At 37.0% G+C, this 27,833-nt stretch overlaps 1 protein-coding gene across 23 annotated transcripts in view; it reads left to right on the plus strand.

Annotated features, from left to right (window-relative positions):
- PARD3 (par-3 family cell polarity regulator) overlaps positions 1–24,086 on the plus strand; it is a 487,425-nt gene extending 463,339 nt beyond the window's left edge. For 22 of the 23 annotated variants that reach the window (XM_053935684.1, XM_053935553.1, XM_053935704.1 and 19 more), the window contains 3 exons: positions 8,911–9,031; positions 18,288–18,415; positions 21,804–24,086. In XM_053935684.1, coding sequence (XP_053791659.1) covers positions 8,911–9,031; positions 18,288–18,415; positions 21,804–22,197 — 643 coding nt within the window. In that variant the 3' untranslated portion in view covers positions 22,198–24,086. Of the gene's footprint in view, positions 1–5,772; positions 5,966–8,910; positions 9,032–18,287; positions 18,416–21,803 lie in introns of those variants that run through there. The other variant, XR_008429410.1, reaches the window with a different exon arrangement.
- The last annotated feature ends 3,747 nt before the right edge of the window (positions 24,087–27,833 follow it).

The raw sequence follows: 27,833 nt of genomic DNA on the forward strand, positions 1-27,833 counted from the left end.
TTTTTAAATGCAACTGTAATTTCACAGCAATTTATAGTTTTAAAGTCAATCAAGAAATGTGGTGGCAAACCATGATTAAAACATCTATTTACTAAAATCTTCATTTTTAAAGTACAATGCTGAAAGGATTTATCCAGAAATCATTTGTTTTGCAAGGTATAATGCTGAGATTTTTTTCTACTCTCCATATGCATACAATATTTAATTTAAAAATCTTAATTAGTTTTTATGCTAATCAGTGTAAATCTTAGTGATAAACTTCATAAGAACGCAACAGTCGGGTGAATTTAGGCATCAATTCAAGTAATCAATCTTAGCTTTGATTTTATTTTTTTCTTGGTTGATTCATATTGTGTGCACAGGCACTGAATGATGAAATGCTTAACAGTAAGTTCTGATATAAAGTTTAGTTTACAGATTGCAAGTTATCTAGTTTGAAAAATAAAACAATGATCCCACAATTTTCTGTGTTTTATACAGTTTCTAATCTACTGCTACCAAAGGGAGTCTCCTCAACTTTCACCTAGATTTGGTATCTTTAGGCCAAGGCATTTTTGTTTGTTTGTTTTTAATGGAAAATTTCTCATTCTGCAGTTTGAAATTAACCTATAGTTAAAGTAAGATATAATGTAAAACCAATCAAAATATTATTTGAAGATTTATAAGGCAATAGCCCCTCTGTCAAAGTACAGAAATAATTATACTATAATTATGTTAAAGGCTGGTAAGGACAGGGGAAGACATGTGAACTTCGTGTAAGGTATTATTTTTTTTAATGTTCAGGCATTTTAAAGGCATTTTAAAGAGATGTCTTAGTCCATAGATCAGTGTTTGTCTGGCAATGTATTGCTTAATACTGTAGTTTCATGAATACTTTAAAACAAGATGTCATTTTTATTAAGGGTAAGTTCACAAGAGTCAAAAACATTCTATTTTGTTTTGTTAGTTGCAACACCCTGGTACTGTTTACTAAGTGTTTTCTCCAATTAAAGAGAAATAAACAACATAAAATATTTTTTGGGTTTCCAGTATAACTTATGTCAATGCATTAAGCAAGATCTAAATACTTTTAAAGTGAGGTTTTTCATTGAAACAGAGTTTAATTTCGCCTTTTACACTATATTTTTCAATGGTGCATTATTTAAATAAACCCTTTTTTCCAAATCTGTTTTCAAATTTGGAAATTTGAAAAATTTGAATAATTTGAATAATTTTAATAGGTTTGTCCTTCAAATGGTGCAATCAGGGTTTATTTTTTCTTTTTTTTTCTATTTTTCAATGTTGTTAGACCCATCATTGCCGGCTAGAGTTGGGCTCTGAATCAGATTTTAGAGCGTAGAGCACGGTGTCAGCACAGAGTGGCGAGTGGTGTAAGATGTGCTGGAGGGAGCTGGGCTGTTCCTACGTCACAACATTCACACCTCACAGGTGCTGCTGGCCATGAACAGATGTTCCTTTTTGCAAATCCTGCTGTGCTTTAAGAAGTGACTGCTCCCTAGCTGCTTCTGCTGCCCCTCTGCTGAAGGCTTCTGCCCTGTGTCTCATCCTGAGAGATCAGAGGGAGCTCTCTCTAAACAGCTTCTAGCAAAGCAGCTGGATTAGCTTAAATGGAAACAAAGGCTGACATGGCCTGAAGCCTGCTAGGGATCTTCTGGATGATCCCTTCTGCTGGCACAGGAATGGCCAGCTAGGTCCAGGAGGGGATTTCTTCTCTGTGGTCTTTGTTAAATGTCTTTGTATTGCTGTGCCAGGCAACTCTCACATTGGCACAGAGAAGCCTGTGATGTCCAATTGTGGGTGTTCATCAGACCTAACAGCGCCGGAGCCATCACTGTCTGTTCCAATTAGGATAGGAAGATGCTTAGGTCAGAGCCCATTTCTCACCACCTGACTTTGAAGTAATTTGGGTTTTTTTTTTTTTTAATCAAAACTGCATATTTCTCCCTTGCTTGATCACTAGTATTTTTTTCGTTTTCTTATTTTCATAATTCATTAAATCTTTCCCTGTGTATTTCTGCTATTTCTTTAACATTCTCATAAGAAATTCACAATGAGATGTCTTATGTTTTCTTTTAGGTTTTGTGGCATTCTCTTTTTTCTTTTCCTTTTTTGTTTTTTGGGGTTTTTTTCTAACTCAGAAAGTGCAATACCTTATGAAAACAGCTGTAACAGGTTGTGTGTGGCTGAAAATTGGCTTGGCTTATATCTGCAGAATCTAACAGCTCTAAAGTAAGGCTTAGACTGTGTGATAACCCAGTAGCTGAGTATCTGTTTTCAGATGTTTATAGCAAGCTCCTAAAATCTCTGCTTTTCCTTTTAGTAGAAGAATTTCACTGAAAAGTAAGACTGGGTTTCAGTCTCCGGTGTGCAGGCTCTGACAGCCTAATAAGGAAGAGTGATGGTGGCAATAAAAGGGTCTTGGGTGCATTCTTCGTATTTCACTGGTTGTAAAATGATGACCCTGCTACAGAAGGGCCACAGAGGAACTCAAAGTGAAATCTAGTCTGGAAAGTTTGAAGAGACTGTTGTGGTGAAGTGACCTCCCCATCAGCCCCACCTTTCCACGTTGTTTACGGCCATCACATCAGAAGCAAGTGCTGAATTTTGAGCATTTGAGGTTACCTTTTTAATCTGGAGGAGAGAGGTGTATATTTTAATTTTGAATTATTTCCTTTTTATTCAGTGAATTTTATTCACTGAAGAAGAAAGTGAGTGCATTTGGAGACTTATGTACTTCATGGTATTGCAGTTGATGAACTTCCACTGTGAAGGTAAACTGGAATGACACTAAAATTCCCAATGAGCTGATTTCCCATGCATACATATTGACATAAATCCTAAAGTTTAAATCCTGTTTTGATGGAATTACTATGCTGAAATGTATAGGTATGTCTAAGGTAACATGCTATGTCTTGCCTGTCACATTAAGCCAATCCCTGAATTTAGTTGCCTTTAAAATCTGCAGACTTTAAAGGATATATAATGCTCGGTGTTCATTTAGCAAATACAAAATGGCAAAAGAGGATGAGTTTTATAACTCTGTGAACAGTAGAAATAAGCCAAAATTGAAAGAGATCTGGAGGAGAAAATTCTGGTAGAATGTATATCCTTCAGCATGCAAGAAGCTGCCCTTGTTAGAAACTAACTTTGCATGCATAATTAATTTGAGCTGCACATTTCGTTTCTTACAACTAGAAGAGAAATTTAATTCAGGTGTTTGGTGAACATATGGGGGATTTACTGTGAATTTATGACCTGTGGTTTGAGTGTAAAAACCCAAGATACTAGCTGATAAAACTTAATGAAGCTTGTGCAGAGAAACTATTTTTATTTGCAGTTTTGTAATTCATACATTTTTTGGATTTTAACACCTCTCCCCTACCTTTTTATGCCTTATTCCCAATAAATTCTTTGACAGTTAAGAAAAACAAAAATAGTGTGGAATAAGGCTTTTTATGCCTCTTTCCAGGTTACAACCACAGTACATTTGTAGTCTAACAAATTTGATCTCTTGCTCAGCTAATTTTTTTCCTCAGATGACTGTAGCAATTCTGTAATCATGTAACAGCTCTTTTATAAGGCACTGTCCATGGTTGCTCCTGTTTGTGTACCATGTCTGTATGTGTTAATATCCATGTGTTCATGAAAAATCTATTCCCTGATGTCTCAGAGAAGGACCATATGTAGGGCACTATGGAAGGAGAGGACCAGCCAAATTGGTTACACTAACTTTAGCCTGAGGAGTGGCATTTAGATGTCAAAAAATAAACCACAGAACAAAATAGGAAAAGACCAACCTGCTCTGGCAAGCTGGTGGCAGGAAGGAGATGGTACAAACTGTGCTGCTGCTCAGCCCTCACCGCCCTGCGCTGTGTGGGCACAGTCTTCTGTGTCACTGATAATTAACAAATCTGCTTCAAGTGAACAAACCAGCAGGCTGTGCATTGGGACGTGGTGGTAACTTTAAGGCTGGTAAAGGGCACACTTTCATTTTATTTTATGCCCATGACTTTTTGAAATAACCTGACAGTTTCTGCTTATTCACCCTCAAGGGCCATCTGAAACAGACAAATTCATCTGCTTGGGGTGAAGCACTGTGGAGAGAGGGTGCTCAAGTTCCAGTAAATGTAGCAGAAGTTTTTATATTAGATTATCACCACTCTGCTTTCTGTTGGGCTGTTTCATCCTGCTCAAGTGATGAAGAAAGGGGCAAATTTTTAGGCATTCAGTTAGTCCTGTACTTTGGTAAGGATGTGTGCCACCAGCCATGGTGTGGCCACATTGTCAATCTTCAGTGTGATGGAAATAAATTTGTTTCCTGCTCCTCTCTGTGTGTAAACAGAGGTAGATACAAATTCAGACCTTAATTTTTAATATGACACAGGTAATCTGTTCAAATGAAAAGGAATTTATATCATACAAATGGGTGATAGTTATTTGCCAGCTTGAAGCAAATAAGAACCCATCTGTGTTTTATTACTGCTATCCAGAGATCTAAGCAGCCGGTCAGGCCAGCGAGGCCCCGGCAGCTCAACTGTGTGATAGAAGATTTCAAGGTGTAAAGAACACTGTTTGTTTACTAACCTTTTGGTTATTCTAGTCAAGTTGCAACTGCCTGGTGGTGTTGTTAAGACCCTTTTCCATGCTTTTTCAGGCCAATAAATTGTTTCCCAAAGCTTCAGTCATGCCTGTTCAGTGGCATGTTTGTATCTACTTTATCACACTGAAAATCTGACTGTTTTGAAAGGAATACAGCTCTGCACATCAGTGCATGACATCACACTGAGACATTGCTTAATGATCTGAGACCCTGATGGCCATTGCTGCAACTGCTTGTTCCTGGAAATATATGACAGCCCTGGCCTATCTAAGTCTTGCTTACCATTGCATTTTTAATCTGTGCTGCTGGTGGTGTGTTTTGAAGCAGCACTCAAAAAACAACTGATTGTGAAATGTGCCATCTGCAGATGGAAGGCAATGGGGTGCCAAGTAGAGCTCTGATACAAGAAAGCACAGATGCTTTGCAACCCGAGTAAACTTTGGCCCTAAAAGCCTTTCCTTGAATTTTATTTATTTTAAGAACATTTAACATTGAGAGCACTTTGATAGAAGAACATCACTGGTATGTGATGCTAGGAGGTGCTAATTGTCTTCTGTAAATTCACAGCCACCCTGTTATTAAGTAGGCATAAGGGAAGGCTGTCTGGGCAAGCTGTGGTTACTGTAGAGATTTGTAATTCCAGTTTTGCTAAAAATTTTAAAGCTAGCATAGGTTAAATCTTCAATAAACTTTGGATAGATTTCAAGGTAAATGAAATAGACTATTCCTGCTAATAGTCCTGAATTCTTTGAGGTGGATCTGCCTTCAGATTTTCAGTGAATTTGAATGAAGGACTCAAACAAAACATGGCACATTTAATTGAACTTTTGAGGACTTGCCCCATACACCCACAATGGGAATTTAAGCAGCCAGAACACCTGCAGCCTGCATCCTAGTAGTCTGTTGATATGACCCTATCTTTCTTGGGTCAATTCATCCAATAAGTCAAAATTTATTTTGCTTTAGACTGGCTAAGAACACTTCACATGGGATAAGATTTGTTTAGCTCTGCCCCAAGGGATAATGATGTGACTTACATAAAGATTTTTGGATAAAGCAGAACATCTCAGGATCTGAAAAGGAATAAAGTTAGGTTTGTGCTGTTGACTCCAAAATTTTATTGGTGACAGTTTTCCCTTGTGATGATAATTTTTACATTTTCCTCCTTCTAGAAGTACTAATTGGGAGTTGAAAGAGATACCAAGTGGGTGTACCAAGTGTTCCCTGAGTGCAGAGTTAGTGCAGTGGGAGACATCAAAATCAGCAAAAAAGCACTGATGATAAGAGTAACTGGATGAAGAAAGGCACGAAAAGAAAGAGGTGACAGCATGGCAGGCCAGGACAGACATGTGCAAGCCCTCAATGGTGAGAAGATTAAGGCAGCTATAGTTTAACCTATAGAATCAGAACAAGGTTGAAATGAAAATGGAAACCAAAGGTGGTGAATCTAAGATATTGTCTAAGCCCTCAAATAATCTTTTAAGAAATGTGTCTTAGTGCCTCCTTAGCTGTCTGCCTTTTCCTCTTCTAAATAAAAATATTTTTTATTTTTATTATTAACCCACTGACTTGATCTCACTTTCTGTTTCTTGGAGACTTTTTGAGATCGAAAAAGTTTGAGGAGATACAGAAATGCCTTTTTCTAATTTTGCTCTTTTTTCTTCTGTGAAATAGTTCTTTCTTTTGCAGTTTTCTAAATCTGAGTCGTGTCCCTTGCTTTTCAGATAAAATAGAAATACTGCTAAAAGATTTATCTTCTCTGCCATTATCAAACTTTTAATAAGTTTGAATAAGTTTTCTTAAATCACCTTGACTTCTTTTTTCTTTTCATTTTTTGTAAGGGTTTTTTGGCATTAAAATAAGTTCTTAGGTCTGGAGACAATTTGATCATAAATTCCAGGATCCTCCTTGTCCTTTGTTACTCGTCTCTGCAGTGTAGAGAGTGTCAAGTTCATGCATTTGCTGTTTGGGAAAAGAGACATTTTGGCTTCATGGCATGGACACTATGCATTCATTTTATTGCTATTCCTCTGATAAGGTAATTGTTTTAATGAATAATTATCACAAAATATACAGAAGCCTCAGATCTCTAATAACCCTTCCAGTAGCCCATTTTGGGGCTGGTGCAGTGCATCCTGTATAATTTAGAAGGTGTAGTGCAGTACTTTTGGAGTTTACCTTCTGTTTGCCATTGGATAAACTGCTTCAGTGTCACTTCTGCACTGTGATCCCTAAAATCTGAAACAACCTTGATTACAGAACATTGATTATTTACCCCTCATCTTGACTACTACAAGGGGTCTATGGATGGCATTTTTCTAGTAATTTTTGCACAGAAATTCAATGACTTTTTCAAACATACATTCTTATGCCTGAAATTTTAATTTTTACTGTATTTTTGCTTTTTTAAGTGCAATTTATCATGTAGGAAACATTTGTCTGTATAGAAAGCAGTGGACTACTTGTTTGTTGGATTAACAATACCAGTTTTAAAAATCAACAGACCATTTAGAAGTGTCTTGTCTTATATTGGATTGTGATGAATCCCTTTACAATGTGAAGTGTATAGCAATGCATGGGAAAAAAACAAGTGGTTGTATAGTAAGGCTGGGCTGAATTTGACAATAAGGAATAAATTTACATAAAATAAAACTGTAAGTGGAGATAAGCTGTTTCACAAAATGAAGCTGAATTAAGGAAATAAAATTAGGAACACACCTACAATGGAGTGGAAATCTTGAAAATACCAGTGTTTCATTTCCACCTGTTCTAAATTAAGCTTTCTTTTAATTGTACTTTTCAAAACGGTAATTTGCACATAGAAATTGACTTACCCTACAAATAAAGCATTTCCTAAAGCTCCCATTTGGGTTTAAAAAAATCATGAAAGAAAACACTTCTCTAAATTCCTTCCTTTTCTTTGCCTTGGGTTTCAAATAAATTCTAAAAATAAATCAACCTGAACCACTTCAAAAATTAGCCTTTGCCAGAACCATACTAATTTTTCTGTCTGGCCAACCAAGCACTGATAAACTCTATTTATTGGCACTGAAAAGAGTGGGAGGTAATGTCTCAAACGTCTACAACCTCCAATCCCCTGCACCTACCAGTCCCAAAAGACATGGAAAACAGTCACAAATGGACTCTGGAATTGTCTCTTTTCATACAAAAGAAGACACAGGATATAAATTCTCTGTGTTTTATTGTACCCTGTGTCCAAGAAAGGAAATCTATGGAATTGCTTTCCGTTGTCTCTCTACAGATTTCTCTTTTGAAACAAAGTAATAGCTGTCTATTCCTCATCAGCTCTTTTGAAGTAAACAATGAAATGCAAGCACAAGCTCACAAGAATAGATTAAAATGCTTCTGGTTAGTCTTGATAGAGCATATTTGTTTGTCAGGCTTTCTGTGGTTCCCACATTAACATGTTTGAAAGAGGGGGGTTGTAGGGTCAGGTAGGAACTGCACAGCTGGAAAAATGTCAACAAGATTAATAAATACCCACTTTCCTCCTTCTTCATGAAATAAGCCATTTCTGTGCATATTTCATTATGGTTTCATGTACACCTGTGCCGTTGAGCATGGATTACTGGGCATTGTGGAAAAATTGATGGTTTTGAAGGATTGAAGGTTCTGGGTGTGCTGGTTTCTATCAGTACCTCTGGGACTGAGCCCTCCCCACCATCAGTGTCTGTGGGGCCAAGTGAAGTCAGCTCTCATCTGCTGCCCAGATCCATTCCTGCCTATGGCCCTGTCAAATGGATGGCTTTTTACTGGCCCCCAAGCCTTTTAATGCTTTCAGACTGATCAATTTAAAAGACTTGTTAAAAACAGAACTAGGGGATGACAGGCTCTTATTGATTGGGGAAAATAACCAAATTTTATATAGGTAGAGCCTCCAGACGTAATTAATTTGATGTGAATAAAGATCAGATAGTACTACAGTTTATTGATCGGGGAAGAGTATCTTTCTTGTTTATTCAGTAGCAGAGATCGTTAGGACTTTTAATTTCTCTTTATGTTAAGTCTAACACTACTATATCTATTCTTCTTCATTCTCTACATATACTGAAAAGTTGCCAACAATTTATGATAATTTTTTAGAAATATTCTTATTTGTCTTGTCCTTGCAACATGTGAAATTTATAATACAAACAGCATTAATAATTTTTGAAAACCTAAAGATCTTTGGACTAAATGCTTTTCAATTATTTTCATGTCTGTAGTCCTGCACTGCAGTAGCAGTCCCAGTCCCAGTCCCAGGTGGCAGTTCCCAAGTATATTGATCCTTTCCATCCTTCCTCTTTTAGCAACAGATCGACCCCCAACAATCACGACCGGATACAGCGCCTGCGACAGGAGTTCCAGCAGGCAAAGCAAGACGAGGACGTGGAGGACAGGAGACGCACTTACAGTTTTGAGCAGCCATGGGTGAGTGTGCATGGCCTGCCAGAGCTGGGAAGTTTGGCTGGCTCCTGCTGTTCCTGGGTGGGTTGGGAGCAGACCAAAACGGAGGCAGGGTGCTCTGCCTCTATACTTGTGCCCTTGCTGTGATCCCCATTTTTGGTTCATTGATGTTTACTTCAGTTCTAAACTTCATCAGCCATCTGTCATGGGTGCAGACAGCATCATTTGCTCTGTGGTTAGACCCTTGACTCTAGGAGTTACTGCTTGGATTAGTATCAAAGGCAGTATCCATTGATCTGAAATTTTCTAGGAAAACCAGAATAAAATACATACTAACAATAAAAAATGGAAGATGTAACCTTGTAAATCCTATTTTCTCTGAAGCCATATCACTGTGTTTAGTTATTTTCATAAAATAACATATGTCTTTTCACAGTAAAAGAAAGACATGCCTGCTTTACAGTAGTACCACTCTGACACTTACATTAGCTGAGACAGTTCTGTATTGAGATGCATGTCCTAATTGATCTTTTAAACCCTATTCAAACTGATCCAGTAATGTGATACAATTATTTAAATATATGTGCTTATCTTGATTAACATAATTGAATGAATTAGTGCTGCTTTTTAATGAATTACATATCCTAAATTAGGATCCTTTAAATATGAGGCAAAAACTGTAATTTTTGCCTGAAAATTCCATTATAAAGACAGTGAACAACTTGTTTGTGTTCCCAAAAAAGTGGGAACTGTGTGATGACAACAGTAGAATCTCTCAGCTTCCTCTGAAGCAGGTGAGGGTGGTGAGTTATTGTTGCTCAGCAGTGCCATGTACACGAGGCCAAGGTGAGAATAGCCAAAGAGCCACCATGTCTGTGTATGAAGTCACTGAGAACAACATCAGGATATAGGCTTCTCTTTTCTTGTATTGGAAAACATCAAACTTCCTCTGAAATTGAATAAATAATATAACTTTTTTTTATGAGCAGATGCTTTCAGTTTGATGTGGGGAAGATGATGTGCTAGCTCATCACAGGGATACTTTAGCTTTTTGGGGTAGATTGGGGCTGGGTGTAGTTGAAACCTTCTGTTACCCATATCAGCTACTGTTTGGTTTCCAAATGAGAGATTTCAGCAACATTCTTGGGAAAACTGTCTATGAGAAAAGCTTGCACTCTTGAAGACTTGGGAACTTAACTACTGAAGGTCATGGGCCAAATTGTTGTATATCAAAATGCCATAGCAACTTCAGACAGTCAACTTGGCTTTTATTATACTTTCTTGTAATGAACAAGAAGGGAATTATTTGGATGACAGACTGATTACCTTAGGAATGGAATAATTTCCTAAATTCTGGGTCAGAACATTGACCTTTCTATTTTCTCTTATTCAAACAAATGGTATCTGTGTTTACTCCCCTTCTACAGATCATGCAAATGAGCTCAAAGTGACTAATTGAGCTTAATGTATTAATCTTAGTTTTGAAGCTTATTGTTGCTTTTATAGGAGCTGCTCTTTTGTTAAATACATAGGTAACCAAATGTTTTATTTTAGATAAGTACTTTAAAAAAAATGTTGCCCATAGTCTATTAGACTTACAATTTTATTTTTCCATCGTGTACTCCAGCATTTCAAGATCACAATGCTTGGAAAGGATAAAGCAATGATCTCATCCATTTCAGCACTTCACAGTTATTTCAGTTTTAAAGAGCTATAACCCTCTTTTTTTAAGGAGTGTGTTGTACTACTTTAACATGTTAGTCTAAAATGATGGGCTCTCTTAAGACAACCTCTCAAAACAGATCCAGATGTATTATTAAATACCAATGACACCAAAAAAAATGCAGAATTGGTTTATAATACACATGTAGGAAAATACTTAGATACATTCATCAGTGTCTTTTCAGTCTTCTCCATCTGTAAGCTGTTGGTTCCAAACCACAGCAGTGCAAAGTGCAACTGTACGTGGGCCATTGTTGAAAAGAGTGCTTTCAGCTGAGGGAGATGGGTTGTGCAGCCTACATAAACAAAAGGCTTTGCATACAGAGAAGCCTCTGAGCCTCAAGACAGCAGCCAACTCTGACCTGGTTTGGATAGAAAGAGAGGAAAAACCCATCCTTGGAGAAGTGTGTGCTACAAGGTGATAAGTAGTTTGCATTTCTCATTACCAAGCTGATGGGATGGTTGAGGATAGGGAATGAAGTGCTGATGTGATGGGGGACTATTGGTTACTTTAAGGAAGTATAAATGAACATGGAGTTTGCACTGGAAGTAATGGATGCTGATGGAAATCTGGCAGCTCTGAGGATATTCAGAGGAGCTCAGTGCCTCAGAAACCCACTACTATATTATAAAAATGGTCCTGTAAACCTCACCAACTCCAATTCCTCCCAGATTGTTAATGGCTTGTGGCACAGGAGTCCAGTTACCTGTGACAGATACCTTCAGTCTCCTCCCTGGGTGGGAGGCAGATCTCATTCCATGGAGCACAACATCACGCTGGCTCTGAGTGTACCTGGGGGAGCCTGGCCCATCCCTTTCTGCTTTCTGAGGCCCATCAGGTGAAGGTCATTTCTCTGTACTTGAGCAATGCAGCAGTGCTGGACTTTTTGCCCCACTGTGTTTGTCCTGCCCGTAAACAAAGTACTTGACTGCCTGCGAGTGTTCAACAGCATCAGGCAGCTTAGCAGACACAAAAAGTGATAGTGCTGGAATGAGATGACACTGTCTATTAAGCAGCATAACATTTCTGCTCAAGGCCATTTGAATGACACAATGTGAGGGTTTAAATAATTGCCTAAATGTTGCAACATTGAGCCATTTCTAAAATTCACTGGTTCTGTAAGCTGAGTCAAAGCTTTATGGAAGGGATTTTTGCATTTGTTTATTTCTGGATTACTTTCTCAGGCATCATAGCTTTTCTCTTTTTTTACTATTATGTGGCCCTTTTTATATGTTTATATTTCAAATAGTGAGGTACAAGAGGCTTTAAAGGGCAATACTATAGGCCTGATGCTGCATGGAAAAAAAGATAAAAAATAACATGAAATTTAATTAATCCATTTTAATCCTGCTGGTATTAATTCCAGTCAAAGTGCATAAATACGTATCTGGACATGCAGAATTGCATGGAATTACAGTGTGTCTGCTAATATTTAAGGCCCTTGGTGTTGCTATGACACTTTTATACCAATGAGGATTCTTTTGGGGCTGATTTTTCTGTTTTGTACCAAAGCTGAGCCTCTGTATTCTGTGCTTTTCTGGATTGTGTTAGGTCTGCTGAGGCTTACCTTGTACCAGTTCCAGACTTTGGGGGACTTTGTTGTAATTTGTTCCACATCTCGTATTTTTGCCTAGTCACATCTTGATTAACAGACACACCCACCCCTTCAATAACAAAACCACAGCTCTGTAGCCCTAAATGCCATGGGAGTGAACAATCCAATTTTTTAAAATAGCATTTTAAATCCATGGAAAACACTACAGCTGCTTGCCAGTCCTGCTTGTGGAAGCACACCAGTGATCCAAAAAAGCCCACAAAGATACTTGAGGGACAAAAGTGATGCTTTATTTCATCATATTCAATACAATAATTGGTGCTGAAAATGGGAAGTGACAAATTCCATTCACAAATACATTCATCTCCAGTCATCCTGGATCTATTTGAGTGATGGATCCAGGAAACTGGTGTTGAGAGAGCAGCTGAGCAAATTGTACTTTAAATATTTAGGAGTCAAATAAAAATATACTTTATTTTCTAAAGATAACAGCTAACTGGGTCATAATATATACACTACCTGACTTGTCTGTGTATAGCTTTAATTACATGCACAAATTTGTGAAAAGTAAATAATTACATGATTTTCATAGAGGAAAGACTCCAGGAGTCCTAACAACATATTTATACATGGCCTGACAACTAAAGGCTCAGAAGATCTGGGTTTTTTTTTTGCCCGGGTGTTTTCTGCTGTTTGTTGGTATGCAGGTCTTGTCTCTATAGAAAATAATTTTTTTTTTTAAGATACTTATTTCTTATCCCTGTACTCAAGTCCTTGACCTTCTCAAAGCCATACTAACTTTTAAATAGTCTAAAATACTTGAGGAAAATTTTTAATTGCTTTAACTTTGACCATAGCATATTAATATTACCTGAAAAAAACTGAATAACAGACTTTATTCAATACAAACACTGTAAAGTTTATATCAGTCTGTAAATTATGTAGAATTACTCAACACATTAATGAGAAAGAGAAGTATTGTAATAATTCTTTCTATTATTCATCCATTTCAAGCATCTATTTTAAGATATTTTATGCAAGCTATTAGGCAATATCTAACAGAGTATTGCAGTAGATAAAAACCTTAGAAGCTAAATTGCAGTTTCTCCTATCCCACAATCTGTTTCAGAGAGGAAACCAAAATTATTATTATAAAAACTTTTAGGAAAGTGTCTCCACAGGTAATTTCTCTTTACCTGTGTAGTTAATATCCATTTTATATATCAAATCTGCAAAGGATTTAATAAAACACCAGTATTTTTTGCTAAGGTTTAGGCTCTAACTTTAACATTTTTTAATTTTTAACTTTTTTTACTGACTAGCTTTAATCTCCTGATATATTTGAAATTAAAAATTTATGATATAAGATTTTAAAATTAAATTAAGTCATTTTGGTTAGTAAAAAATATTTATAAAAACCATATTTATAGCTCACAGCATAAATACCTCAAGCAGAATTTCAGGGCTTAGTGGTTTGTTTCTGCCATACTGAAAATTTTCCTTCTGCTGCTCCTAACACAAAACAGAAATCATTGTTCCATTCTGCTCAACTTCCTACATATACACCATAGAAAGGTACAGAAGGGGATGGGATTTTCTTATTACATGTTGCTTGAGTTAATACATGCACCTGCTGGCAATTTTTAAAAGACATGCTGCTATATGTTCTGTTCACCATAGCAACATAAACACAAAGATGGAAGTAAAAATAGTTTTCAAGGACATCTCCCAGAGACACTGAATGTTTTTTATCATTCTGAATTTTGATATACACAGTTACTGGATTGTCTGTCATCTGTGCCAAGTACATTTACACATAAAGCAGGCAAGGTCATTTAATCTTATCTATTTCTAATTAGTGCTGCACTATGAGAACCACAGACTTTTGGAGGGCCTTGTGCCTGCCAAGTTCCCAGGTGAACTTGAAACTTCTTGGTTAAACACAGAGCCTAATCTGGAAAAAAAAAAACAAAAACAATCCACATTTATTTTAATAAAATAGTGGTCTTTTTTAATATCCTTTAATAATCTCCTTGTTAACTATCTCTTTATCAACCCAAAGGGTTTGTGGCTCTAGACCGTCAGATAGGTATGTCCCTGTCATTGGTAGATCTTCTGTCATCTGAACTGGTTGGGTCTCCCTAAAAATCCAGTGCCCTGGATGGCCCCATGATCTGCTCTCTGTAATTTGATGGCAGCTTTGATCTGTGCCATTCCTGAGGGATCCCTGCTGCCACCAGGAGAACTACCCTGTGTGGGTAGAAATGCCACTGTGCAGGGACAGAAGCTGTGTGGGCAGCCCCTGGGATAGGTAGGAAAAGAGAGGAGGGACCTTTGTCCCTAAAAGATCTTGCCCTAGACTGCTGATAATGGTCACTGCAACTTGAGTCACGAGGGTTACATGTTCTGTTACAAAGCTACTCTCTGTAACAGAACATGTAACAAAAAATGTTTTTTACATAAAGTGGACACTTTTAACTTTGCAGCCCTGGTTTTAAATTAATGCATCTTTGGGAAGAGAGCTGTGTAATTTCATCTATCTTAAAGCACAGTTTTATATGCTGAATATTGTTTAACAATGCTTAATGCACTATCATTGCCACTTAAATGTATTATGGAAGACATGAACATACATTTATTTGTATAACTCAGCCTTGGTTGTTATTGTGGCCTTGACCGCATCCTAATTTAAAAGGTCAGTGCTTGTCATACATCTCATTGCAAGCAAGGCCAGAGTTCTTATCAATCTCTTCTGTGAGGACTGAGTTGTTGCCAGCTTTGTTGGATGGTTTCAGGTTGTTATAATTGTACTTAGCCTTGTGTTGATATCAGTGTTATAATTACTGTGTTATGTGTGTTCCTTATATACATTTTTTTGCTCTGTTGAAAGATTTGAAAATAGTGCAACATTTTTTTCCTTAATTTTCTCCATTTTATGCTAACATAAATGGACTGGGTATTTATATAGATGTGTGTTTAGGAATGGATTTTATTAAAATATATATGTATAAAAGCATACTATGAGAACTGAGACAAAATTAACAATTAGTTTTTGAAGAGCAAAATTACTTATTATATATTTTTTTTGTTTAGTAACTTTAATCAACAGCACATGGAAAAGTTATATCACTGTATGGAGATTTGCATTTTACTGAGCAAGTTAAGGGTCCAAAATGGATTATATTAAGTCTTTATATCATCATGACCATATATCAAGGGCATTCACAATGGTATCACTGAGGTTTTGAATGAAAAGTTTTGAAAATAAAGGCCTTCTCATTAATAAGATGGTTGAATGCACCTATCTCTGTATATATGTTATGAGATGGAATATATAATTGCATACAAAAATTGCATTTTTGTGTCTCATTGACATATTTTTGGATACTTGAAATGAGATAATAGATTCAATTATATGAAGAGCTTATTGTAGATGTGAACAACATTCAGACTAAATATATGTCCTTTCCAGATTAGCTAAGTATTGCAAATCCTCTTAGTTTAACAGGGCATACAGATACTCATACCTTCAGTAAATCAGATAATGGATTTGAGATGTTTGCCTTTAGACCCATCAAATTTTAAATGTCATCCATTAGATGAAATTCTTTGTGAACTGCAGAGAATCCAGACCTGACTCCTCAGATCCTGTCATTCTGGGCAGGCACTACAGCAGGCAGACAGGAGTCACAGCTCCTGCCTCTATTGAACCATTGGTTCCTCTGTGCATTAAAAAGAAATCCTCTGAAGTTACATTTTGATCTTAGTCTGTTCATACTCCATTATGATTTTCAGAGCCTCTGTCACTTCAGTGCGGGCTTTTGTGGGAACTTCATCTCTCCTCACATGTGTGTGTGCTTTCTAGGTGATGCATTTTATTGTCCTGTATAAACCTAAACTGAGCACCAGCTCAATACTATCTCCAACTTTTTGGTGATTTAACCATTCTCTGTACTGTCAAATTCTTTAACCCATTATATTTACAGACAACTGAAAAAAAAGTGAAACTGTTTTCAAATAAAGAGAAGTGATTCTGATTTCATGTCTTATCTGTGATAAATACTTTCTCACATATGACATAATGTAGCTGCAAGCTTTCCAATGTTGTTGAAGTGAAACCCATGAAATTAGGAGATTGGCTGTAAAATCTTAGTTTAAATGTTTTTATTCTTTATGGGGAAGTTGATAAGGGGACTTTTGAGTTTCCCTCTGTTTTGCTGTAAGCTGCTTATAACCACACAGGAGAGAATTCACAAATAAACCCTATGATTTTCAGGTAATCACTCCCTTCCATAAGTTGAGCCCTTCAATAAAATACCAAATGTCAGAAGACTCAATAAAGTCAAGAAAGTTAGAAATGTTGACATATGCAATAACTGAAATGCTGCTCTGTATGTGTAGCCCTTATTTAATATAGTAGGAAATCTCTGTGGGGGTTGTTGGTTTGGACATACATATGTACAGCTTATTCATATCCAAGAAAATTTCCCAAAAGGCTGACACATGATTCTGTTTTCTCAATTTGTTGCTTCATCTCACCATTCCTAAAGCATTTTTCATTAGAAATGCTGTTTTACTGAGGTTTTTACAGAGTAAAAAGTAACCTATTCTGAAATAGACATTACTGTTACATTCAGGATTCTCTTAAATCAGTTCACTGTTATTCCTAGTCTGTGCTTTCGCATTCTGATTCTTTCAGCCAGTAATCTTCTTTTAATGGGAAAATTATAGCTGTTAAATTCTGATCTGAGACTGATACTCTGTCTGAAGTGCATTCTCATTGGTAACAAAGTTTCTAAAAGTTGTACATCTGTTTAAAACTTGTTGTTTCTGGCTACCTGCAGGTACATGACTATAGTAAGACACGTCACAAATGACAACTCTAGTTGCTAAAACTTGTCTTCTATATGCAAAACTTTTGGACAGCCTTTTCTCTTGCATATATTTGTGAGCCATTAAGATCTCTTTCTGCTGCAGAAATTATAATGGAAAAAAAAAACAAGAGATGTTTGTTTTGAGGAAAAGCAGAGATAAAAAGGCAAAACATGCTTTTAAAAGTAAGTCTGAGACAAGCTGTTTTAGTCCCAGGCTCAGACAAGTGGTTATGCTCCCTAACTTCCTCATATTTAAACTTGCATATTTTGAATAGTAATGGTAATTTTAAGGAGAAAAAAAATAATGCTCTGTTTCTTTGTAGGCAAAACCTTATTAGTAAAACAACAAGAAAAGCCCATAGCATTCTTTGATTTTTGTGACACTCTATTTTGCAATATGAAATCACAAAATCTGAAGAAAGTGATAGGTATCTCTACAAAAATAAACTTTTCCATGTTCCAAAGTTTGAATCCAGCCATTCTGTCAGATCTCGACCTGTAATACTCTCTATTGTCAGAAAGACCATCCATTTATACTTGCTCTTGGTATTGGCTGCAATGTTTCAAATTGTCACCTCATTAAGACTCTACTCAGAGATACAGGAGTCCTCGCTGTCCACAAGAGACTTTCTGAATTTATCTACTTGATCATATTGAACCAGAAAATGTTTTCCCAGTCTCTGGGCCAATTGCCAAATAGGATGGTTCCACTAAGGCAGAGCATCACTTGAGTGTATTGGTGAAGTTCAAAGGAGCTGCTGTGCTCCTTCCCCACTCAAATCCTTAGAGGGGTGTAGAACTTAGCATTAGTATGGCTAGGCCAACTTAGAGTCTGAAAATCTGTTCCACTGACTTAATTTAAATTACAGCGTCACCATAAAAGCATAACCCATTCTGGATGGTTGTTTGCTCACACATCTCAGAAATAGTAAGTCAGAAACAGAATTGTAGCACAGGCCACTATTACAGGTCAGAATTTAACCTAATAAATTGTGTAAGAGCTGCTTGAACTGCATGTTAAAACAAGTATCGCTGTATTTGTACAATAGCAGCTTAAATGATAGCTCTTTTAGCTCTTTTGTGGGTGTTTTTCTGCTTTGTTTGAGACACTTTATTTTTGTTTTGTAGCCAAACACCAAGACGTACTCACAGAGTGGCAGGCACTCCGTGTCCGTAGAGGTCCAGATGCAGCGGCAGCGGCAGGAGGAACGAGAGAGTTTCCAGCAAGCCCAGCGCCAGTACAGCTCCTTGCCCAGGTATGGGAACTTCTGAAGCTGCTCGTGCCTGGGAGCCTGCAGCTAACTTCATTTGTGAAGGAAAATGTCATACTTCGTGCAGACACTTTTGTTCAGTCTTGATATCAGGTGGAATGTATTCACTGTGGAAGAGGCATAGAATTTCTTAAGTGAAAGCATGTGGTAGCTGAGAATTGCTTCAGAGAATTTCTTCAGAGCTGATTTCAGGGGAATTTGATGACATTCAGCACCCAAAAGAATTGAAATATTAAAACAAACCTATTCTTTGTGGGACACCATCCAGTTTAATTTTCTGCAATTACAAAAGTCTCCTGAGCATGACATGAGGTGTCCCATTTTTATATGTCAGATGATTTTTTTTCTGTTGCCTAATTCCTTACTGGGTAGAAATTCTATCTTTGAGATGTTACTATGGAAAAGAATTAAAAGGGAAAAAAATGTCAAGACCTCCAACAAAAAAATATGGAACTGAGAAAATTATCCAAGAAATCAGAGGTCTTCAAGTCTGCATATATAGATTTTTTAATAGATATAGAATGCTGAAAATTAATACATTTTTAAGGTAAACAAACCTATGTTTTTTTTTAAATAGTTAGTGTTTTAAAGGACTAGTTGTTTGGGCAAAATGGCTTTTACTTGAAATTTAGTTTTAAGAATCAATAGAAGTTTAACCAGCTTGTATTACAAATTAACTCTCATCATTAAACATTATGCAAATACTCTTTGCATTTTGAAATATCAGCAATGGTTGAATGAAGAATAATTTGCACAGAGCTTGGTGTCAAATTGCTTTCCAATAAGGCTGTATTATTTTTCATGACTTGTGTGGAAATGATGTGGGGAAAAAAAAATGTTGTGACAAGATATGTTTTACCAGGTATATTATAACTCTTTTTATGGAAACAAATATAAGCCTTATAGCAAAGTTATCTAGCCATGAACTCATATCTTAGCAGCATCTTTGAAAATAAAACAGTTTCAGACTTTCAAATGCTTTAACACCTTTCAGTGTAGAATTTTTCTGTTAAGTTTGGAAGTTGGAAAAGGGAAATGTAAAGTTCTTGTGTTTTCTGAGATTGTTAATTTCTCATCTTGAAAATCTTTGTATCCCCTCTTCTTTTCATCTCTGCCTTCCTTTGGAAGTGACCACACCTATTAATGCCATATTGTTTCTCCTGAGAAATTCTCTTTCAGTTATGCTAGCCCCACTCAATCATGTTCATTTATAATTTTAAAAATTGCTTCCACTCTTCACAATTGCTGCTAGCATTTAAAAGTTGGAATCAGTTGCAGTGCTGTTCAGTGGCAGAAATTAAAAGGGAACTCTTAAGGTGAAAATTAATCTACAATAAAATTAATCAACAAGAAATATGAAAAATAGATCATAGAACAGCTCATAGAAATGCTTGTTTTGAAAAGAATTACTGAGAACTTTACTCAAGGTGGTTTTCAACATGAGAAATGGCTAGCAATCTAGCAATGCATGTTACTGTGTAATTAATGATAATTTAATGGATTGGTTTGAGCTCTCTGGGTGTTTCAGCTGTGCTGAGAGCAGACGGAACTGCAGGGCTAATGTTCAGCACTGTAAATACCAAAATACTCCTATAACAACCTGGGGCATCGAGTTCTCCAGCTTTACAAACTGTTGCTAACACTGTGACTGATCTTTAAAGAAATCTTACTGTTACTCTGAAACCTAGGTCCCAAGCTCAGTGTTGCAGCCATGACTTTGTAATGATTGAAGTTTGTACACTGGCTTCATTATTGAGCTTTGTTGCCTTTCATCCTGTGAATTCTCTGAGAGCCTCCTATTTTTTCCCCTTTGCACATTCAAATCTGTAGTACTGAAGGCAAATAAACTCGAGTCAATTTTAAAGGAACTTCCCAGAAAGACAGGGAAAGAGTGCCAACTAATTTTGAACAAGTACCAGGACACAGTCAGTAAATTAAATTGGTTCAACTAGTCATCCTCTGTCCCATGTGAAACTGTAAGAGCAAGGTTTGACTCCATGTTAATTTTCTATTACTTAAAATTTATCTTGCTCTAGATCAGGAACCTGACAGTTTCGTAGCCTACAGAGGTTTCTTCAATTTGCTCTTGTTCCAGGGAGGGATAAAACATGACTCAGAAGCATTGTTGCTTTGGCAAAGTTGGATATGAGATTACCAATAACAACTATAAAATTTTTGTAAGAATTTACATTATGTTGTAACTTTTTCTGCAATAAGTCACATTTATCTTGCATAATATTTTTCATCCAGAGATCTCAGAATCAGTTATGATATATGGTAGATATGGTAATTTTCAAATTATATATGTGGAAGGAAGATTGCAAAACATTAGGTGACTTTTACTTTTAGCAATGGTAGAAAAATTTTCCAGTTCTCCTGTCTCTCCACTGCATATTCATTGGATGAGGCCACACTGTCATCATATGTGATGACATGAAAAACCAAGCCATATATAAACATCTAAATTATTTTCTGATTGATTTATGTCGCAATATATTTTATTTTATTGCTTGATTCTCATACTCTAATTTTAATCTCAAAGTGGGTATCTCTTTTGCTGCAGCACAAAATTGTTTTACTTTATCACCACCAATCTTATTTTAAATTCATACAAGCATCTAGCAGTTTGATAGTAAATTAAAGTTATTTCAAAACCATAATCTGTCTTCAAAATAATATGGTGATTTATTGTGAAAAGAGATAAGAATTTGTAATTCCTATGTGTATTTGGCCTATTTATCTACTCCCTGGAGCCAAAAAATGAGCAAAAAATGTTGTCTCTGCCTCTTCTTTTATGAAAGCTATAGCAGACTGGGAAACACTCCTTATAGCACAAAATTCCTTAGTTATGGACATGGGAGGAAAAAACTGGAACTACCTCTCAGTAATGAGCTTTATCTTCTGACTTGTGCAGTGTTAGGGTGAGTGTTTTAAGTGTCTGCCTGTTACATATTTAATCAAGTGTCAGTCTAGATTCAAATATTTCATGAGTGACTTTACAACTGCTGACTGTTACCTGCATTCTTAGGAAGCACAGAAACACCTATGGTCTTTCCTAGTCTGCAACTGAATTGTAACACTTTTTTCATGGGAACATGAGGGTAATTGTAGCTGGATGGGTTTTTACAGCATATTCCTCCTGCAGAGGCCTAGAAATATGGTTCTGCTCTCTAGGAACTGTTCTCCCAACAAAAGAGACATCATTTTGGGGCAGAAGAGAGCTGTGACTTTCAAAAGTGACTTCTAGAGAATGCCTCTGGGCAAAAGCTGATGGCATGGCAGAAGCTGCCTTCTTTCCAGTGATTGTTGTCGATAACTGTCGAAGGTGAACCAGAACATTTGTCTTAAAAACCTTTTTCGTTTTTCTTTTCAGGCAAAGCAGGAAAAATGCCAGTTCTGTATCTCAAGACTCCTGGGAGCAGAGTTATTCTCCTGGAGAAGGGTTCCAGACTGCGAAGGAAAATCCCAGATATTCCAGCTACCAGGGATCCAGGAATGGTTATATGGGGGGACATGGCTTTAATGCCAGGGTGATGCTAGAAACACAAGAACTGCTCCGTCAAGAGCAGAGGCGGAAAGAACAACAACTGAAAAAAAAAACTTCTTCTGAAGGGCCTAGCAACTATGACTCATATAAGAAAATTCAGGACCCTAATTATACCCCTCCTAAAGGTCCTTTCAGACAAGATGTACCACCTTCACCATCTCAGGTAGCGAGGCTGAACAGATTGCAAACACCGGAAAAGGGAAGACCGTTTTATTCTTGAGGTGAAGAAAAAGAGGGTCAACTTACCATGCAATAAGGAACATTTTCATATAAAGACTTATATTTTGAAAACTTTATACGCTGATGGTACTAAGGAATATATCCGTTTTCTATTTCAGTGCCTTTGAAAATCTGGGCAAAGCATTGGTGGGCCTTACGTGTTTGCCGTTTTGTCCCGAGTGTTGAATCCATGGAAGGGCGTTCCACCATTTGACAATCATAGCGGAAGCGAGCAGCGCCGCCCCTGCCTTCCCAGTCCCGTAGCCCAGTCCCGTAGCTGTCAATGGCTTTTTGCTAGGATTTGTTGTAATGTGTTTCACTTTGCAGTGACTTATTACACAAACACGCAGCTTTGTGGCATAAAATTAATGAATTTGAGGTTGAAGGAAGCATTGACATGTCCTTTATTATTTCTGTCGGGTCAGAAGGAGGTGTACATATCACTCTTGAGTGGATAAGGCTGAGCTCTACTGTGAATTGCAGTTGGAGTTCTGATACGTTTTATGGTGGAGTCATTACCAGTCTTTGTTGATCAATATTTAAGTGTCTATATGCTGAAAAACTATCCTTCTTCTATTATGCACATAAGCACTCTTTTTTTTCTCTCTCCCCACTCTGAGCTTATTAAAAAAGCCTTTATCCTGACTCATGAGGAAAACAATATTAAGCTTTCAGTTATCCTGAGAATCCTGTTCCAATTGCCTTATAATCTTAATGCACAGTCCATTACAAATGAAATAACTGGAGAGAGATTATTTATACAGACACAGGGAAACCTTTGATAAGTATATTTTACTATTTTATTAAAGATAGAAAATTATGAACACACATGCAATTGAATTCTGCTTTGCTTTGGTTCTAAATAAATTTGGTCATATGACACTGGTATCTAGGAAGAGAACTAGGGAGGGTGTCATGTCAGCTCATTTGATGCACAGTAGTCTTTGGACAAATTTTGGAGATAGCTCCAAGCAAGAGCAGAGGAAATCAAAGTTTTTCTTTGGATCAAATACTGTAAAGAGAACAATTCCCTCTTTTTAGACATTGTGAAGCTTTGTGGACAATTTCCTTTGTGCTTCCATATACCATATTGTTGCATCGTGATGCTACATTAAAAAGAAACCTTTAAGTACATGAATGAGAGATAAATGGAGACAAACTGTTACACATTGTCCTGAAAACATGTCAGTATCCAAAAATTACTAAAGCAAAATGATTGCTCTAGCAGAGAGTAATATTTGAATGTGCATATGGGATATGAGAATTTCTTTTGCAGCAGCTGTTTTTCTGTTTGTTGGTCTGAACTTCATGTATTGTAAAAAATATAGCTGGGTTGCTGAAGTGCCTGCAAATCCTGATGTGAAAAGGCTTGAGAATGGATCTCAGCATATTGTGTAAAAAAAAGAGAGAAAGCAAGAAAAAAAATCATGTGTTGCGTGATTTTAAAAAAAAAAAGCCTATTTTTTTTTACTGGCACATTTTATTTTTGCGCCAACTCATTTCTAGAATGTATGTGAAATATCAGCACACATATCTGTGTCTTTTATGCCTGTTTGTTAACAGTTTTTGTTGTTAATAATGTACTCCATGTTTAAAAGTTCTTATTAGTGTAAGCACAGTGACGTTGGATGACAATAGCTTTTTTACACAGAATTTACAAAACTGTGTAAAATGGCTTTCCTTGTACATATGAAATTTAGAATAAAAGGCTGTTTCCATCCTTGTCTTGGTATTGCCTGTAGACCCCTATGAAAATTGCTGCAGACCTTGAGTTTAAAAAATTCCTAACAGATGTTGTTTTATACTATTTCTAATGGTTTGTGTGTGTCATCCTGTGAACATTTATAAAAAGAGAAGAGAAAGAGAAGAAGAGAAGAGAAGAGAAGAGAAGAGAAGAGAAGAGAAGAGAAGAGAAGAGAAGAGAAGAGAAGAGAAGAGAAAAGAAAGAAAAGAAAAGAAAAGAAAAGAAAAGAAAAGAAAAGAAAAGAAAAGAAAAGAAAAAAAGAAAAGAAAAGAAAAGAAAAGAAAAGAAAAGAAAGAAAAGAAAAGAAAAGAAAAGAAAAGAAAAGAAAAGAAAAGAAAAGAAAGAAAAGAAAAGAAAAGAAAAGAAAGAAAAGGAGTTTACAACCCAGCTGAGCACCTGAAGACTGTCCTCAGAGTCAAAACCCACATGGTTTAATGTGTTGTGTTATTTTAGGCCATACCTATGACATTTAAGAGGCACATTTTTAAGACTAAAATTTGCCTCTGCAGCAAATATCTTCTGTGCTGTATCATGGAGTCCTTTGCCCAAGGAGAGCACTGTCAGAAGGACACCCACTGCAATCTGGCCAAATCCAGGCACGTGTTAGGAACCCCCTCTGCACTTTGTGTGTGTTTTGGGGTCTGATGAGAGCCCTTCACAGGAATGTTGGCATCGTGAAAAATGGCAGAAGGCAGATTTATGAATAAAGCAATATTTACAGTGCCAATGATCCTCTGTTTCCCCCATGAGTATTGGAGCTGAGTCTGGTTTTCTCCTTCTTCCCCTCATTTCTCATTTTGTTGGTTACTGCAGGAATGTCAATCATGATTCTGTGTATGCATGACATCAAGGTGTTGCCATGGCAATAATAGTGTCAAATTATTCACTGTGACTTTCGTGTGGGATCTCAAGGGGAAGAGCAACAGGAGCTGTAGGGTGGACAGGCAGCTTTCAGTGCCCAAATAAAGTAAAGGCAGGATTTTCCAAAAGACTTAAATTGTAGTGAGTGTCTTGCATTTGGGCGTGGGGAAATTGAATTTGCAGTTTTGCAGGCCTTGCTGTCTCATCTCCTGACTGCATTCCCAGATTACATAGTTTGACATTTCTATGGATTTATTTGCACTGGCAAATAATTGCAAAAGCTAAAAAAATGCATCCACAGGAATAGAAACCAGGTTGAAGTCCTTTTCAAAACAAGGCCTTTGATAAACTGTTGTAGGAAAAAGGGCATGTGTTTGGAAAAGTATGAAGTACAGGATGTTTTATGTGTGAGGATGGCATATGTTAAAGTTTACTCTTCTATGAAACTCCTCTTCAAGGTGTTAACAATTTACCATAATTAGATGTGTTCATGAAAGAAGGCAGATGTTCTCTTTGGGCCGTGTCTGTGTTATGTTAGTAAAGAATAAGGTCTTTTTCTGGCTTTGTCACCCTGTCTTCTTCCTGACATAGTGTAGACAGGATTTCTAATATTAACTCCCATAAGTTGCAAAGGGTGATAAGGAAGTGGGAGGAAGATATTTTAATAGCAAATGACCTTTAGTTCTGCCTAGTGAATAGATTTCAAAAGTTAATTGAGCTAACAGCATTACTGCAGTAATTTGTTTGTGGACGCATTACCATTATGAGATTAAGTCTGTAACATTAGTAAGTTTGAGAATGGTCATAGGACAGACTGTAAGGGATCTCACAACATCGAGGAGTGGGTGTACAGCTTGCACATTTTGCTCTGTTGAAACCCTGAAAAAACCATCTGCAAAGCCTCCTGTATTTTATCAAAATAATTTGTTAATGCTATTGAAATTCCTTGGGAAAGTTTAATATTAGTAATGCAGAATACTGCTGCCTTTCTCAAAAAACCTATTTCCCCTCTTCTTATGGGCCTCCTTGGAAGCATGAGTGCAACCCTAGTGAGTTATTGCATGGGCCAGATAGTTTAATGCACGTCTTTGAGAACTCTGCCATCAAAAACAGTGAAAAATGGCATAGAGCCCAGCTGAACATGGTTGGAAAGTACAATTGCCATTTATTGCTGGCAAACAGCTGGAAGAACAACAAAACAAAATTTAAGCCCATCATGACTGTAGATATGTGGCCATGACTGTAGATATATGGCCTGCCTTTCAAAGCTGCACTGTTGTTTCGGTCACGTTCTCTCTGTTAATGGGTATCTGTAATACTGCATTTATCTGTTCTGGGTATTTTCAGAAGGGAAGGGTTTGGCCAGACAAGGAAGAGATGTGCCAGATTAGCAGTGTTGGCTAAACATAGGATATTCTTGAGTAATTCAAACCTTTGAACTTCAGTTGTTGAGACTTAAAGTGAATTTGGCTATTGCATGTCCTGGCTTGCAAGACTGTTTTCAAAATATTTCCTAATTCTATTTGCTGTGCCTGACTGTTTCTACATCTTTCTCTCCCAAGCCGTCAGTCTAGTTAATAATAAGCATTGAAAGGAATCTGTCAGGAATGCAAATGCAGAAAAAAACCTCATCTATTTCTTATGCTGCTGTTGTACCACTCCATCCTAGCCTTCCAGACTCAATTTAAAATTTGACTTTAGCATGGCAGAGAAAGGGTGAGCGTCAGAAATCCACAAAGGGGGCTGACTTTGTGAAAGTAGGGTTTGTGTGTGTGCATGTGTGTGCATGTGTGTACATGGGAGAGGCACAGACTGGGTTATTTTAATTCATGTCCCTTTTCAAAAAATAACTTGCAGCCTTTCTTCAGTGTTTGTCCTATCTGTGCAGAAAGCAACTATGATTTGATGCATATGGTCATTTTTTCATGCCTCCTTGTATTCTCTTCTATTTTGTATCTGCATCACACTCTCTCTTTTACATCTGCTAATTAATTCTGTTGCATTTATTTGTTTCTCTGAATGACATGCAATTCATTCATATCCTAGGCTACTTCTTGCCAGCAATTGATTTTCCTATCTTAGATTTGTAAACCTATTTTAATATTTTTCTCTCCTTAGGAGTAGTATTATCTTTTGTAATTTACACTTTAATCAATTTTAAAAATTGAGACTGGAAGCTTGAGTTGGGATTGCACAAAAGCAGACTAAAGAATATGGCTTTGATTTCTATTCTGTGTGCAATGCACACTTCCTAGGCATTTACAGGGACTGGACAGAATACTCTCTGAATGAGATGAAGAAAAACATCAAGCCATCTTTATAAGAAAAAAAAATAGGGGAAGTTTGGAAGATATTTATGCCCATTGTGTTCTGTCTACTGTGAAAAAAAACCAAAATTCTTTAGATGTATCGGTCTGCCTGACTGATGGTTTCAGAGCTCAAGCTGACATGACTGGTTTAAAGGCAGATGGATGGAAGAGGAAGCCGCTTGCACCATTCCAGAGGATGCCAGGACCAGCTTCCCTTGCGAACAGGCTCCCAAAATTCTGTTTTCAGATGCACATCTTGCAGCAGCTGAAGTCTAGAATGAGCTTACATTCACAAATTGAGCTCTCAGTGTAGTGGCTGCAGTGACATCTGTCAGGGAGGGAGAGATGACAGCCACAGGTGATAATAGCTTCAGGTGTTCGATTATAATCTGCTTGTTGGTGTAATCCTTGTCTTAGAAAATTAAGGAAAGAAATGAAGAGTGAGAGAGAGGTGTAAAATGTGAATAAAAAGGTTCTCCACTTACCCTACACTCTTTTCACTGTTACAGCCACTGGGATTTGGTTCCCTTTTCTTCTCCTTTTTGCCCCAAAGGCATAAAAAGGAATAAACTAGATAGCAGTAACCTCAGCACAAAACTCACTACTCTCCTAGAGAGTCACTTTATTGTGTAGCGCATTAACAAGGCAACAAATGTTACTGTCCCCTTGTTATTTCCTCTGTGGGTTTCCCTGGGGTGTGTTTAGATTGTCAGTCCTTGGGAC

Source organism: Vidua chalybeata, chromosome 1 (assembly GCF_026979565.1).
Source record: "Vidua chalybeata isolate OUT-0048 chromosome 1, bVidCha1 merged haplotype, whole genome shotgun sequence".
Classification (NCBI taxonomy): domain Eukaryota; kingdom Metazoa; phylum Chordata; class Aves; order Passeriformes; family Viduidae; genus Vidua; species Vidua chalybeata.